The sequence below is a fragment of the Procambarus clarkii genome, chromosome 6, assembly GCF_040958095.1.
Source record: "Procambarus clarkii isolate CNS0578487 chromosome 6, FALCON_Pclarkii_2.0, whole genome shotgun sequence".
In the NCBI taxonomy this organism is placed as follows: Eukaryota; Metazoa; Arthropoda; class Malacostraca; order Decapoda; family Cambaridae; genus Procambarus; species Procambarus clarkii.
In genome coordinates, this window is record NC_091155.1 from 29,002,385 (window position 1) to 29,016,572 (window position 14,188).

The 14,188-nt window shown below is 49.5% G+C and overlaps 2 protein-coding genes across 2 annotated transcripts in view; both read left to right on the forward strand.

Moving 5' to 3' along the window:
• On the forward strand, positions 1 to 1,969 carry LOC138355744 (peroxidase-like protein 2). The gene is made up of 2 exons (XM_069311111.1): positions 1 to 73; positions 1,533 to 1,969. Exons 1-2 carry the CDS (start codon positions 1 to 3, stop codon positions 1,967 to 1,969), a joined length of 510 nt encoding a protein of 169 aa, XP_069167212.1.
• Positions 1,970 to 2,420: 451 nt separating this feature from the next.
• The window catches only part of Hil (peptidase hillarin), a 77,476-nt gene continuing 65,708 nt past the window's right edge, over positions 2,421 to 14,188 (forward strand). The window contains exon 1 of the mRNA XM_045736039.2: positions 2,421 to 2,602. The gene's annotated coding sequence lies outside the window, so the exon portion shown is untranslated. The remainder of the gene's footprint in view (positions 2,603 to 14,188) is intronic.

The window sequence follows — 14,188 nt, forward strand, 5'->3', positions numbered from 1 at the left end:
ATGGGACTATCAGGAGAAAGCGCCAATATAGCTCTTGGAAGGGATCAAGATAAGGATTTGGAATGGGACGGAGGTAAGGAATAGTGTCTAACCACTTGGACGGTTGGGGATTGAACGCCGACCTGCATGAAGCGAGACCATCGGTCTACCATCCATTCCAAGTGGCTAGAGACCATCCATGCTTGCAATGTTTCCCGGAAGAGGGGCTCCTAATATGGATTTCTACCCAATTTTTCATTCTGCAATCATTGTCCATTGGCAGGGTTGTTGACTTGGTGCCTTCTGATAACTATCTACTTAGAGTCCATATCTCTGAATAACACAGTTTTCATGCAGTACTCCTCAGGTTAATTCGAGGAAATTCAGGTTTGAGACTGTAGGCCTTGAAAAAGTCTTGTTTGGCTTTTACATTGGCGACCACACCCACTTGAAGTTTGTTTCGTTCTGAAGTTTTGCGAGGGCAGCGGCGAGGGCAGGCAGAGTGAGGCAGAGCCCCATTGTGCGCCCGTATTTATACGGCCCCAAACTGCCCGCGCAACACCGCGGGACGCGCTGCGCAATTGTTTCTTTCTCCCCCGCCAGAAACATCCCCGCTTGCGATCAAGCAGTGACCATTTCTGGCCCCACTTCCCTTCTGTATATGCTGGGAGGAGACTATTTCGACCTTCGGGTAGATTCGAAGGTCATATTGAATGAATCTCTGTGTTTTTTTCTATTGAGTTTCGTTGAGATGTTGCTCATCATAATCATTATGCTCCAAATGTACTCACTAGAAAGAAGACGAGAGAGATATCAAATAATATACACCTGGAAGATACTGGAGGGCCAAGTACCAAATCTACACAGTAAAATAACAACGTACTGGAGTGAACGACATGGAAGAAAATGTAGAATAGAACCAATGAAGAGCAGAGGTGCCATAGGCACAATCAGAGAACACTGTATAAACATCAGAGGTCCGCGGTTGTTCAACGTCCTCCCAGCAAGCATAAGAAATATTGCCGGAACAACCGTGGACATTTTCAAGAGGAAACTAGATTTATTCCTCCAAGGAGTGCCGGACCAACCGGGCTGTGGTGGGTATGTGGGCCTGCGGGCCGCTTCAAGCAACAGCCTGGTGGACCAAACTCTCACAAGTCGAGCCTGGCCTCGGGCCGGGCTTGGGGAGTAGAAGAACTCCCAGAACCCCATCAACCAGGTATGCTCTCTTTGGAGCTTCTCCTGCTGCAGGAGTGTGGAAGATGAGGTATACACGGTGGATGTAGTGAGATAAGGTTTACCTGAAATTACCTGAGGGCCACTAATACACTTGTGACCTCGACGACGACAGGACGCCGACGGCTTGTCGAAGGTCAACCCATTTGCCCAGATGATTTCTTCGAGCTGGATTTTAAAATTTAATTGCTTTGGTATTTGCGGATTCAATGGGTTTAGACAGTATGGCTATATAACACGTGAGACGAGGTCAACGCAAGTGTTGCATGAAGAGGTACAAATGATGCAGGATTAAGATAGGCGTGGGAGGTGAACAGGCACGGTGAGCGTGGGAGGTAATATAATTCGCCACCAAGCCTATAAGACAGGCACGGTGAGCGTGGGAGGTAATATAATTCGCCACCAAGCCTATAAGACAGGCACGGTGGGCGTGGGTGGCGAGATATGCACGGTAGGCTTGGGTGACGAGACAGGCACCGTGGGTGGCGAGACAGGCACGGTGGGCGTAGGTGGCGAGATAGGCACGGTGGGCGTGGGTGGCGAGACAGGCACGGTGGGCGTGGGTGGCGAGACAGGCACGGTGGGCGTAGGTGGCGAGACAGGCACGGTGGGCGTGGGTGGCGAGACAGGCACGGTGGGCGTGGGTGGCGAGACAGGCACGGTGGGCGTGGGTGGCGAGACAGGCACGGTGGGCGTGGGTGGCGAGACAGGCACGGTGGGCGTGATGACAGAGGAGACGATGCCTAGGCCCTAAGCACCACCTGATCCACCGCTACCGGCCAAGTTACTAGCGCATCCTCCATCAGTAGCCGCCCTCCGCGTCTTGCACGTCAATCCAGGTAATCTGAAAAAGCAGAAATGAGTAAGAGGAGCCTGGGCGAGGGTGTTGTACAGAGAGAAGAGCGGCAGGAACGCTCCAGGTTTCCAGATGTTTTCATGTTTCCGGGAGGCGGAGTGCGCATGCGCCGCAATGGCTCACCTGTGGCGTCAATGAGGATTGTTTACGGATAAAATCAACTATTTCCGTCGATGTCCTGGTCCGCCATTTACTTTCTGTTTATTTACAAAGTTAACTGTATTCGAGAGCGATAAGATATTCAAATACTTTGCGGCTATGTTACCAAATAAAGCGAGATCAATTGGCTTTATGGTGGTACTTCCATGTGTGGTTCCGGCCAACAGGTACCTGTGGGATGCCGCTGCTCGGCCAACAGGTCGTGTCAGTGGTGTCTCTGACAGTGTTGTGGTGACGTGCGCGTCCATCCTCCGCTGCCCTCGGATTATTTTTTTTTCCTTTTAGAAGTGTGATAGTGGTGCAGTTCATGATCGGTAGAGGCGTGGTGTGGTGAGGGAGGACCCGTCGGCGCTCGTCACCCACCCCACACAGGTAAGGCGCCCCCGGCCCTCCTAAGGCAGCTTACAGACAGTTACTTGACCCTTGCTGCCAAGCCCTGACACACCTCCGTGGCTCCCACCGCAACACCCACACAAATACAACACTCCCACATTAACACACACACACCAACAGACTCCCACAGCAATTGTACTAACAAAAGCCTACAATAATCCCACACCAGTAAGACAATCCTCCGTCAGTTTAAGAAAAATCACACCAACACAATCAACCTACAACAGAACAGTCCTACCCAAGCCCCACGCCCACCCAGTACACTCAACGCCCTTGTACAGTCCACACCAGTCCTATACAATCCCACACCAGCCCTATGCAATCCCACACCAGCCTTAAGCAATCCCACACCAGCCTTAAGCAATCCCACACCAGCCTTAAGCAATCCCACACCAGCCTTAAGCAATCCCACACCAGCCTTAAGCAACCCCACACCAGCCCTAAGCAACCCCACACCAGCCCTAAGCAACCCCACACCAGCCCTAAGCAACCCCACACCAGCCCTAAGCAACCCCACACCAGCCCTAAGCAACCCCACACCAGCCCTAAGCAACCCCACACCAGCCCTAAGCAACCCCACACCAGCCCTAAGCAATCCCAAACCAACGATTGAGAACCAAAGGGCTACTAACACTGCAAACCATATATGACAGGCTGATATCATGGAAACCTAAAAATATTGAATAATCTTGGGGCTATTAATCCAGACCACTTGTGTAAAAAGCCACATATAATGCCTGCAAGGGACAGCAGCTTCAAGCTCAATAAGCCACATTGTAGGACAGAAAACAGAAAATGCTTTCATTACCCCATAAGGTTTTAAAGCCATGGAACCGCCTACCCGCCAAAGCCGTATATGTCAAATCACTGCTGGATTTCAAAATCCAGCTCGACAAAATTATTGGGACAAATGGGGGACCTTCGACAAGCGGCCGGCTTCCTTATAGAAGCCATTATATATAATATATATTATCTAGCTTGATGTATCGATGTCCCGCAAGGTGTTGTCCCTTATAACAGGTGTGCTGCTACCCCTAGTTGCAGGTGTAGTGTGTTACTGTTACCCCCCCCCCCCCTAGTGGCAGGTGTGGTGTAGTGTTCCTGCTACCCCCCGTGGTGGCAGGTGTGGTGTAGTGTTCCTGCTACCCCCCGTGGTGGCAGGTGTGGTGTAGTGTTCCTTTTACCCCCCTAGTGGCAGGTGTGGTGTAGTGTTCCTGCTACCCCCCTAGTGGCAGGTGTGGTGTAGTGTTCCTGCTACCCCCCTAGTGGCAGGTGTGGTGTAGTGTTCCTGCTACCCTCCTAGTGGCAGGTGTGGTGTAGTGTTTCTGCCACCACCCCTTTATCTTGAGATTATCTTGAGATGATTTCGGGGCTTTAGTGTCCCCGCGGCCCGGTCATCGACCAGGCCTCCACCCCCAGGAAGCAGCCCGTGACAGCTGACTAACACCCAGGTACCTATTTACTGCTAGGTAACAGGGGCATTCAGGGTGAAAGAAACTTTGCCCATTGTTTCTGCCTCGTGCGGGAATCGAACCCGCGCCACAGAATTACGAGTCCTGCGCGCTATCCACCAGGCTACGAGGCCCCTTGCCCCTAGTGGCAAGTGTGGTATATAGTGTTCCTGCTGCCCCCCAAAGTGGCAGGTGTGGTGTAGTATTCCTGTTACCCCCCCCCAGTGGCAGGTGTGGTGCAGTGTTGCTGTTACTCCCCTAGTGGCAGGTGTGGTATAGTGTTCCAGCTACCCCCCCCCGGTGGCAGGTGTGGTATAGTGTTCCAGCTACCCCCCCCCTAGTGGCAGGTGTGGTGCAGTGTTGCTGCTACCCCCCCTAGTGGCAGGTGTGGTGCAGTGTTGCTGCTACCCCCCCCCCTAGTGGCAGGTGTGGTGCAGTGTTGCTGCTACCCCCCCTAGTGGCAGGTGTGGTATAGTGTTCCAGCTACCCCCCCTAGTGGCAGGTATGGTATAGTGTTCCAGCAACCCCCCCTAGTGGCAGGTGTGGTGTAGTGTTCCAGCTACCCCCCTAGTGGCAGGTGTGGTGCAGTGTTCCTGCTACCCCCCCTAGTGGCAGGTGTGGTGTAGTGTTCCAGCTACCCCCCCTAGTGGCAGGTGTGGTATAGTGATCCTACTACGCCCCCTAGTGGCAGGTGTGGTGTAGTGTTCCAGCTACCCCCCACTAGTAGCAGGTGTGGTATAGTGTTGCTGCTACCCCCCCTAGTGGCAGGTGTGGTGCAGTGTTCCTGCTACCCCCCCTAGTGGCAGGTGTGGTATAGTGTTGCTGCTACCCCCCTAGTGGCAGGTGTGGTGTAGTGTTCCTGCTACCCCCCCCCCTTAATGGCAGGTGTGGTGGTGTTCCTGCTACCCCGCCCCCCTAGTGGCAGGTGTGGTGCAGTGTTCCTGCTACCCCCCTAGTGGCAGGTGTGGTATAGTGTTGCTGCTACCCCCCCTAGTGGCAGGTGTGGTGCAGTGTTCCTGCTACCCCCCCTAGTGGCAGGTGTGGTATAGTGTTGCTGCTACCCCCCTAGTGGCAGGTGTGGTGTAGTGTTCCTGCTACCCCCCTTAGTGGCAGGTGGGCAGGTGTGGTGTAGTGTTCCAGCTACCCCCCCTAGTGGCAGGTGTGGTGCAGTGTTCCTGCTACCCCCCCTAGTGGCAGGTGTGGTGTAGTGTTCCAGCTACCCCCCCTAGTGGCAGGTGTGGTATAGTGATCCTACTACGCCCCCTAGTGGCAGGTGTGGTGTAGTGTTCCAGCTACCCCCCACTAGTAGCAGGTGTGGTATAGTGTTGCTGCTACCCCCCCTAGTGGCAGGTGTGGTGCAGTGTTCCTGCTACCCCCCCTAGTGGCAGGTGTGGTATAGTGTTGCTGCTACCCCCCTAGTGGCAGGTGTGGTGTAGTGTTCCTGCTACCCCCCCCCCCTTAATGGCAGGTGTGGTGGTGTTCCTGCTACCCCGCCCCCCTAGTGGCAGGTGTGGTGGTGTTCCTGCTACCCCCCCTAGTGGCAGGTGTGGTGGTGTTCCTGCTACCCCCCCTAGTGGCAGGTGTGGTGGTGTTCCTGCTACCCCCCCTAGTGGCAGGTGTGGTGGTGTTCCTGCTACCCCTCATAGTGGCAGGTGTGCAGTGTTCCTGCTACCCCCCCCCCCCTAGTGGCAGGTGTTCATCATACTCCCCAATGTGTGGCAGGTCCAGCAGACAATAACAGGTGTCGTGTTCACTGTCCCGCCTCCGTGGCTTCAGCGCCATGTCCACATACACCTGTCCTCCCTCTTTTTTTTCTTTAGTTTATACTGGCCTAGAAAATCGCTCGAGTTCACGGTCGAATAACACGTTTTTTGTGCGGCTTTTCATGCCGCAACTGGTCTGAATGTCAGTTTGTGTATCCGGTTTATTGTTAACATCTCTCTCCGTCTCTCTTTGTTTACAAGTCGGTAGGCTTTTTATATTACATCATTTAGATAGGCCTGCTGATTGTTCCCGATAGGAACAATAAGTGTGGGAGCGCGTCAGTCCCCTTATTGTGTGCGCGCGCGCGTCAGACTAGTTATTGTGTCTGTGTGCGCGCGTGCGTCAATCTTCTTATTGCGTCTGTGTGCGCGCGCGCGCGCGCGTCAGACCCGTTATTGCGTCTGTGTGCGCGCGTCAGTCCCGTTATTGCGTCTGTGTGCGCGCGTCAGTCCCGTTATTGCGTCTGCGTGCGCGCGTCAGTCCCGTTATTGCGTCTGCGTGCGCGCGTCAGTCCCGTTATTGCGTCTGCGTGCGCGCGTCAGTCCCGTTATTGCGTCTGCGTGCGCGCGTCAGTCCCGTTATTGCGTCTGCGTGCGCGCGTCAGTCCCGTTATTGCGTCTGTGTGCGCGCGTCAGTCCCGTTATTGCGTCTGTGTGCGCGCGTCAGTCCCGTTATTGCGTCTGTGTGCGCGCGTCAGACCCGTTATTGCGTCTGTGTGCGCGCGTCAGTCCCGTTATTGCGTCTGTGTGCACGGGCCAGTCCCGTTATTGCGTCTGCGCGCGTCAGTCCCGTTATTGCGTCTTGGCGTGTGAACGCGTCAGTCCCATGTGATGTTAGGTGTGTCGCAGATTCTTGACACTGTTATTGTTCACTCTCACAGATCCACCAACATGTCCGGTGAAAGTTCAAAGGTTTGTCAGGCGACAGATGCCTGTGCTGAAAGGCGCCAGGCGGAGGGGTGCTGGGTCACCATATGTATACTGTGTCAATTGCATGTATACCATGTGACTTCGTATGTATACCATGTAACTTAGTATCTAATATAAGAGAATGGACCATTCATTAACACTAGCATGGATATTCTTACTTCACGAACCATACGAGAACTCGTGGAAGGATAAAGGAGCTCCAATAGTACAGAGGAATAGGCACAGTACCTGTATTGAGCACGACGGCACCACTCCCGTGCCTGGTAAGTCCACTACGGGCTCACCATAGCCCGTGCTACTTGGAATCTGTTCCGAGTAGGTGAATCTATAACAACAACAACAACCAGTATTGAGAGTGGATGACAGACCGTAAATTCTCACCGGAGCCTACTCCGTAATATGTAGTGTGTGGCCAGGTAGCCAGGAAAATGCTCTCGTGGGCCTAGATTGTGAAAACTTGGGAACACAAGTAAATATTATCAAGCAAAGCATCATCTCTTGTGGTCCAGTTCTTGAAACCATTGTCGATATAAACATTAAACCATGTAACTAGCTTATCAAGACTGTAACATGCCTAGCCGGTTCAATTTCGGGGTTTTAGTTCCTGAGGCAATTATGTGCCTCTAACTTTTTTCCCGCTACTGAGTGATGGGAAGTAACTATCCGTCTAATGATATACGCGAACTATATAACCTGTACCTGGATTATACCTGGATAGTGTTCTGGGAGTTATTCCCCAAGCTCTTATTTTGTTCTTAACACTTATCCTATACAATAGCAGCCAAATATATTGGGCTATAAGAGAAACAGCATTCACTGTATTACACTTACACAGGCCCTATTATACAGGCCGGTGGCAGAGCGGACAGCATGCTGGATGTGTGATCCTGTGGTCCCGGGTTCGATTCGGGCGCCGGCGAGAAACAATGGGCAGAGTTTCTTTCACCCTAATGCCCCTGTTACCTAGTAGTAAATAGGTACCTGGGAGTTAGACAGCTGTCATGGGGCTGCTTCCTTGGGTGTGTGTGTGGTGTGGGGGAAAAAAACAGTAACAGTTGATTGACGGTTGAGAGGCGGGCCGAAAGAGCAGAGCTCAACCCCCGCAAGCACAACTAGGTGAATACTTGATACACAATTCGGGAATAATCAGTACAGGAGCATTTTAAATTTCTTGTTACAGCTTGTAGGAGAATTCTAGAAAAAATCCAACTATCTCTTAGAAAATCTGAAATTAATACTACTCTTTGGGTTACCTGTAACACTAAATAGTCCTGTTTCAAAAATCCGGACTTGCTACAACACAGTGAGTGTCCTGCCTAGACTCACTAGACCTTAACACAAGGATCTCTGGTCACCTGAGAAACAATTGCCTTGTACATCACACCACAGGGAAGATAGTGAGAAATAAAATGTAAATTGTGGTTCTGCTTTTATTTCGTAGCCTCGGCAGTTTGCAGGTGTGTCTGACCGCCCATCGTATGTTCTGAAGTGCTTGGCACTGGCTATCCGTAGGTTGATTGTCTCCCATTTTCATCCTCTGTGTGGAATGAAACTGCAAGTGTCCCAAGATAGGACGTGTCGGACCTGTAATTACCTAAGTGTAGTTACAGGATGAGAGCTACGCTCGTGGTGTCCCGTCTTCCCAGCACTCTTTCATATAACGCTTTGAAATTACTAACGGTTTTGGCCTCCACCACCTTCTCCCCTAACTTCTTCCAACCGTCTACCACTCTGTTTACAAAAGTGATTTTTCTTGTATTCCTCCGGCAGCTTTGTTTCGTTAGTTTAAATCTATGTTGACCAGACCACACACTACAAAGTGAAGGGACGACGACGTTTCGGTCCGTCCTGGACTATTCTCAAGTCGATTGTGACGACACAATTGACTTAAGAATGATCCAGGACGAACCGAAACGTCGTCGTCCCTTCACTTTCTAGTGTGTGGTCTGGTCTTCAGCCACGTTATTGTGACTCATCGCCTGCATTTAAATCTGTGACTTCTTGTTCTTGAAGTTCCGGGTCTCAAGAATTCTTCCCTATCAATTTTATCGATTCCTGCTATTATTTTGTACGGAGTGATCATGTCGCCTCTTTTTCTTCTATCTTCTAGTTTTTGCATATTTAATGCCTCTAACCTCTCCTCGTAGTTCTTGTTCTTCAGTTCTAGGAGCCACTTAGTAGCATGACTTTGCACCTTTTCCAGTTTGTTGATGTGCTTAAGATATCGGCACCATACAACCGCTGCATACTCGAGCTTTGATCTAACCAAAGTCGTGAACAATTTCTTTAGTGTTTCTCCATCTATGTATTTAAAAGCAATTCTGAAGTTAGAAAGCGTAGCATAGGCTCCTCGCACAATGTTCTTAATATGGTCCTCAGGTGACAGTTTTCTATCTATAACCACCTCTAGATCCCTTTCTTTGTCAGAATTTTTTTTTAAAGATTTCTCACATAATTTATAGGTTGTGTGGGGTCTGTTCTCCAATTCTACACTCCATAACATGGCATTTATTCACATAATATTCTATTTGCCAAGTGTTGCTCCATATACTTATTTTGTCCAGGTCTTCTTGAAGGGCATGACAATCATCTAGGTTTCTTATCTTCCCTATTATCTTAGCATCATCAGCAAACATGTTCATATAATTCTGAATTCCAACTGGTAGATCGTTTATGTAGACAATGAACATTACCGGTGCAAGAACTGAACCCTGTGGTACTCCACTCGTGACATTCCTCCAATCCGATCAAATCAAACATTACCTCTGATTACGGCCCTCATTTTTCTGTCGGTTAGGAAATTTTTCATCCATGTCATCCCTCCAATATGTTTCCAGTTTCCAGAACAACCTCTTGTGTGGAACTATGTCGAAAGTCTTTTTTAGGTCTAGATAGATGCAGTCAACCCAACCATCTTTTTCCTGTAAAATTTCTGTGGCTCGATCATAGAAGTTGAGTAAGTTCGTTACACAGGATCTTCCAGATCGAAAACCATACTGTCTGTCTGATATTGTATCATTTTTCTCCAGGTGTTCTACCCATTTAGTTTTAACTACAACTCCTGTACACAGGGATGCTTGAAAAATCAGTCGAAGTGGAATGCTGAACTCAAGTGCACATTCTCTCAGAACCCATGGTGAAACTCCATCTGGACCAACTGCTTTGTTCTTACTTAGCTCCTTGAGCATTTTTTCCACTTTGTCTCTAGACACCTCTATGTACTCTGTTCTCTGGAATTCTTATTGTGTCTGGTTCCCTGAAGATTTCATTTTGTACAAACACACTTTGGAACTTTTCGTTTAATGTTTCACATATTTCCTTTTCATTTTCCGTGAATCTATTTCCCATTTTCAACCTAAGAATATTATCCTTTACCTGCAATTTGTTGTTTATGAATTTATAGAATAGACCTGGTTCTGTTTTACATTTGTCTGCAATCCCTTTTTCAAAATGTCTTTCTGCCTCTCTCCTCACTGCCGTGTAGTTGTTTCTCGCATCTTTGTATCGCTGGTATGTTTGGGGGTTTGGCCTCTTCCTGTATTGATTCCATTTTTGTGTCTTTTGGTCTCTGGCCCTCTCGCAATTTCTATTGAACCAATCCTGTTTCCTAGTTCTGCATCTCTGTTTTGGTATAAATTTTTTTGTGCTTTTATCATTTTTTGTGCTTTTTTTTGTGCTTATTTTTTTTTGTGCTTTTTTGGTCGGGGTGGGGTGTGGGGGGGGGGAGGAATGGTGCCCAACAACTTGGGTGGTCGGGGATGGAACGCCGACCTGCATGAAGAGAGACCGGCGCTCTACTGTCCATTTCAAGTAGTTGGAGGCCCCTGTGTGGGAGGTGGTGTGTGTGTGTGGTTGCGGGGGTGCGGGTGGGGTGAGGTTGGGTTGGGGGGGAGGGGGGGTGGAGGGGGTGCGGGTGGGGGAGGGGGGGGTGGAGGGGGTGCGGGTGGGGGAGGGGGGGGGGTGGAGGGGGTGCGGGAGGGGAGGGGGGGGGTGCGTGTTGAGAGGGATCAGTATTGACGTGTGTGAGGGGCCCTTCACACACGTGCCCAGGGGACGCACGGTTCTTATACTTCTAATAATTGTTTTAGACGTTACTACATGTGTTATTGTTGGTAAGCCCTCGTTGATGTTACTGGTGGTGGTATATGTAATTGTGCAGGTGGTATGAGGGTGACGCTGGCGTTACCAGGGTGGTGGTGATGTTGCCAGGGTGGGGTCAACACCTCACATCTCACCACTCTCACCACACAATGTTCTCCGTAAACTATATAATAACTCCCGTCCCAGGAGAGTATCTTGAGGTTATCTTGAGATGATTTCGGGGCTTTTTACTGTCCCCGCGGCCCGGTCCTCGACCAGGCCTCCACCCCCAGGAAGCAGCCCGTGACAGCTGACTAACACCCAGGTACCTATTTTACTGCTAGGTAACAGGGGCATAGGGTGAAAGAAACTCTGCCCAATGTTTCTCGTCGGCGCCTGGGATTGAACCCAGGACCACAAGATCACAAGTCCAGCGTGCTGTCCGCTCGGCCGACCGGCTCCCTAAGTACACCGTAGTTACAGCCCCGCTTCTGTGCCAGGTAAGTCCACTACGGGCTCACCATAGCCCGTGCTACCTTGGAACTTTTGTTCTAAGTAGCTGAATCTAAAACAACAGGAGAGTATCACAGTAATAATTGACCAGCCAGCTTGGCCGAATATGAGGTTGCCATGACGAGGGAGTTAATATTTGTGTGAGAAAGAATGTCAGTCTCGTCGAGGATAGAGGTCAGATGTTTGGGGCTAGCCTCATTAAACTTGGTAAGATTAATGGGGATTTTTATCCATCGTGTCAGAGTCGGGGTCTGCCCAGTGCCCCTCCTATCAACATCAGAGGCCCGAGACTCAACACGCTTCCGCTACACATAAGGGGCATAACTGGCAAACCCCACACAGTGTTCAAGAGAGAACTGGATAAGCACCTCCAAAGGATACCTGATCAACCAGGCTGTGACTCATACGTCAGGCTACGAGCAGCCGCGTCCAACAGCCTGGTTGATCAGTCCAGCAACCAGGAGGCCTGGTCGACGACCGGGCCGCGGGGACGCTAAGCCCCGGAAGCACCTCAAGGTAACCTCCTATACGACGTCTGTGGATATGAAGTGTTCAGTCCCGAGTCCGTAGACTTTAGTGTTTGAGTCGGAGTTTGCCAGTGCAGACTACTGATCACATGCCTCTGTATGACTAACCATCCTGTGTGATGGGGATTTTAGCATCAAGTAGGCCTTTTTGAAGGCCTTTTTGACACACACTGTACTCCCCTTCATATAGTATAGGGTAGCTGCACAAATGCAGATGTACCTAATGTATTAATTCAAAAAGAAGAAAGAGTTGCATTCTATGAGCAACAATTTGGTTAGTGATGGAGATAATGAATAGGGAAAATGGTTAGTGATGCTGGGAGACGGTGGGTGGGGAGTGGTGAGAGATGGGATGGGTGTGAGGGAGAGGGAGATGGGAAGGCTACTTGGCAAGAGGGTATGGGTGGTGAGGGGAAGGGAAATGGGGAGGGGGGGGGGGGGTTGGAAGAGACGGGGGGAGGGTGGCGAGTCTGAAGCCGGGGAGGTTAATTTTAATAAATTTTTCCCTGAGGGACGAGTTTATTGGGCAGCGCCACTCGTCTTGTGGCGAGACATCGCCATAGCAGCATGTACAACACCCCTCAGTAGGAAGAACCCTTCCCCCTGGGTTGTTCATCCTGTCACTTTTATCCAGACACAGCTGGGACTTGCTTAACTGTCTCAAGTGAACAGCTTCTCAAACAAAAATATTAACTTAGTCCTTAAAGTCTTACATTATCTTGCGGGTGCAAAATGGTGGAATTTATTAACAGTATCTATATTTGACAAATAGTATTTTCCTAACTCAAACAATGTGGGGTTTGTTATTCTACACACATTTCCAATGACTCTTAGATGTTCACATTCTCTCAGGTTGTGGTCAAGGCGGTGTCAGTCACTCTCACCACAGATTCTGCAACTCCTCTACTAAACTGTTGTTTCCATTCCGAATCTCCATGGATATTTGTATCAAAGACTGATTCTTGCTATTAGTGATTCTCTCCCTCAGCCACCTCCTCTTCGTCCATAATGATTGGGATTGCCGCTGCAACCACATTGTACCATTGTACAGATTCACTGGTTTGTTCTTCTATCCTCCTTTCCTAAGTTACTTTGTCACGGTGATGTTGCCTGACAATACCTGTAATTTGTAGAAAAGTCTTGGGTATGAAGTATTCAATATGGTCTCCTTCAGCAGCCAGCACATCTACTCGTTCATTCCCACATATTCCAACATGGGAGGGGATCCACAGAAACTTGACGACGCTTCCCTGCTTGGTTAGTACTCTCACAACTCTCTTGATTTCAGCGACTATCGCAAGATTTTCTGCCCGATTTTTATCGAGGCTTTGTAGCGCTGCTTGTGAATCAGTGCAGATCACTGCACCATTAATCTTTCATTCAAGGAATCTTGACGCCAATAACAATGGCAGTGAGTTCTGCTTGTGTTGAAAAGGCATAGTTCTCAATACGTGCTTTTTCTTCATTTGTGTGGGCGGGGCCTGTGTACAGGGTGGGCCCGGTACCCCTAGGAACCCCTTATAGTGTAATATGGATGTCGCACTGCATCTGCCTCTCCTCGGCATTCTCGTTGATGCTCTGAATCACTACAAGGTGATTCCGAGGATGAACGACCCGGCGTCTCGGGTTCTGACCAGGCCGCCTGTTTGGTGGCTTGGTTAATCAGGCTGTTGGGCACGGCTGCTCACAGCCTGACCTGCTAATCACAGCCTGGTTGAGCAGGTATTCTTTAGAGGTGTTTGTCGAGTTCTCTCTTGAACATCGTGAGAGGTCGCCTAACAGATTTTGAAATTCCCGAATATATGATTAATTAATGTCCCCATTAATTACTGCAGTGATTAGGAAACATTATTCCAGAAGTGCGTCATCCACAATGTTAAAGCCGGGACATTGTTGCCACAACACAATCACCTATTTGAACTATTATATGTCCCTCTGTCATTGAGCTTCGTATGACACAATGAAATCCCCAACACAGTGTATTAAAACAAGTCCATTCAATAACTTAATGTTAAGCAAACACGCGTGCACCTGTGAACCTTTCTCTTTCAAACTGAATTGTGTTCCATTTTGGGATCTCTGTGTTAGCTGCATTTTACCCAATATATATCATGCCAAATCCTTAACGATAACATTTATCAAAGTTAATTTTATTTTCACGACCAATATACATCGGAATCTGGCGAGACATCCGTCTGGCGTCGATCTGTCCTCATTGGAGATAGTTACATCTAGACGGGTAATTTAGCTGCGACCTGTGTTCTGTACTCTGGTAGATAAGTGTATTGAATCTCTCGTGAT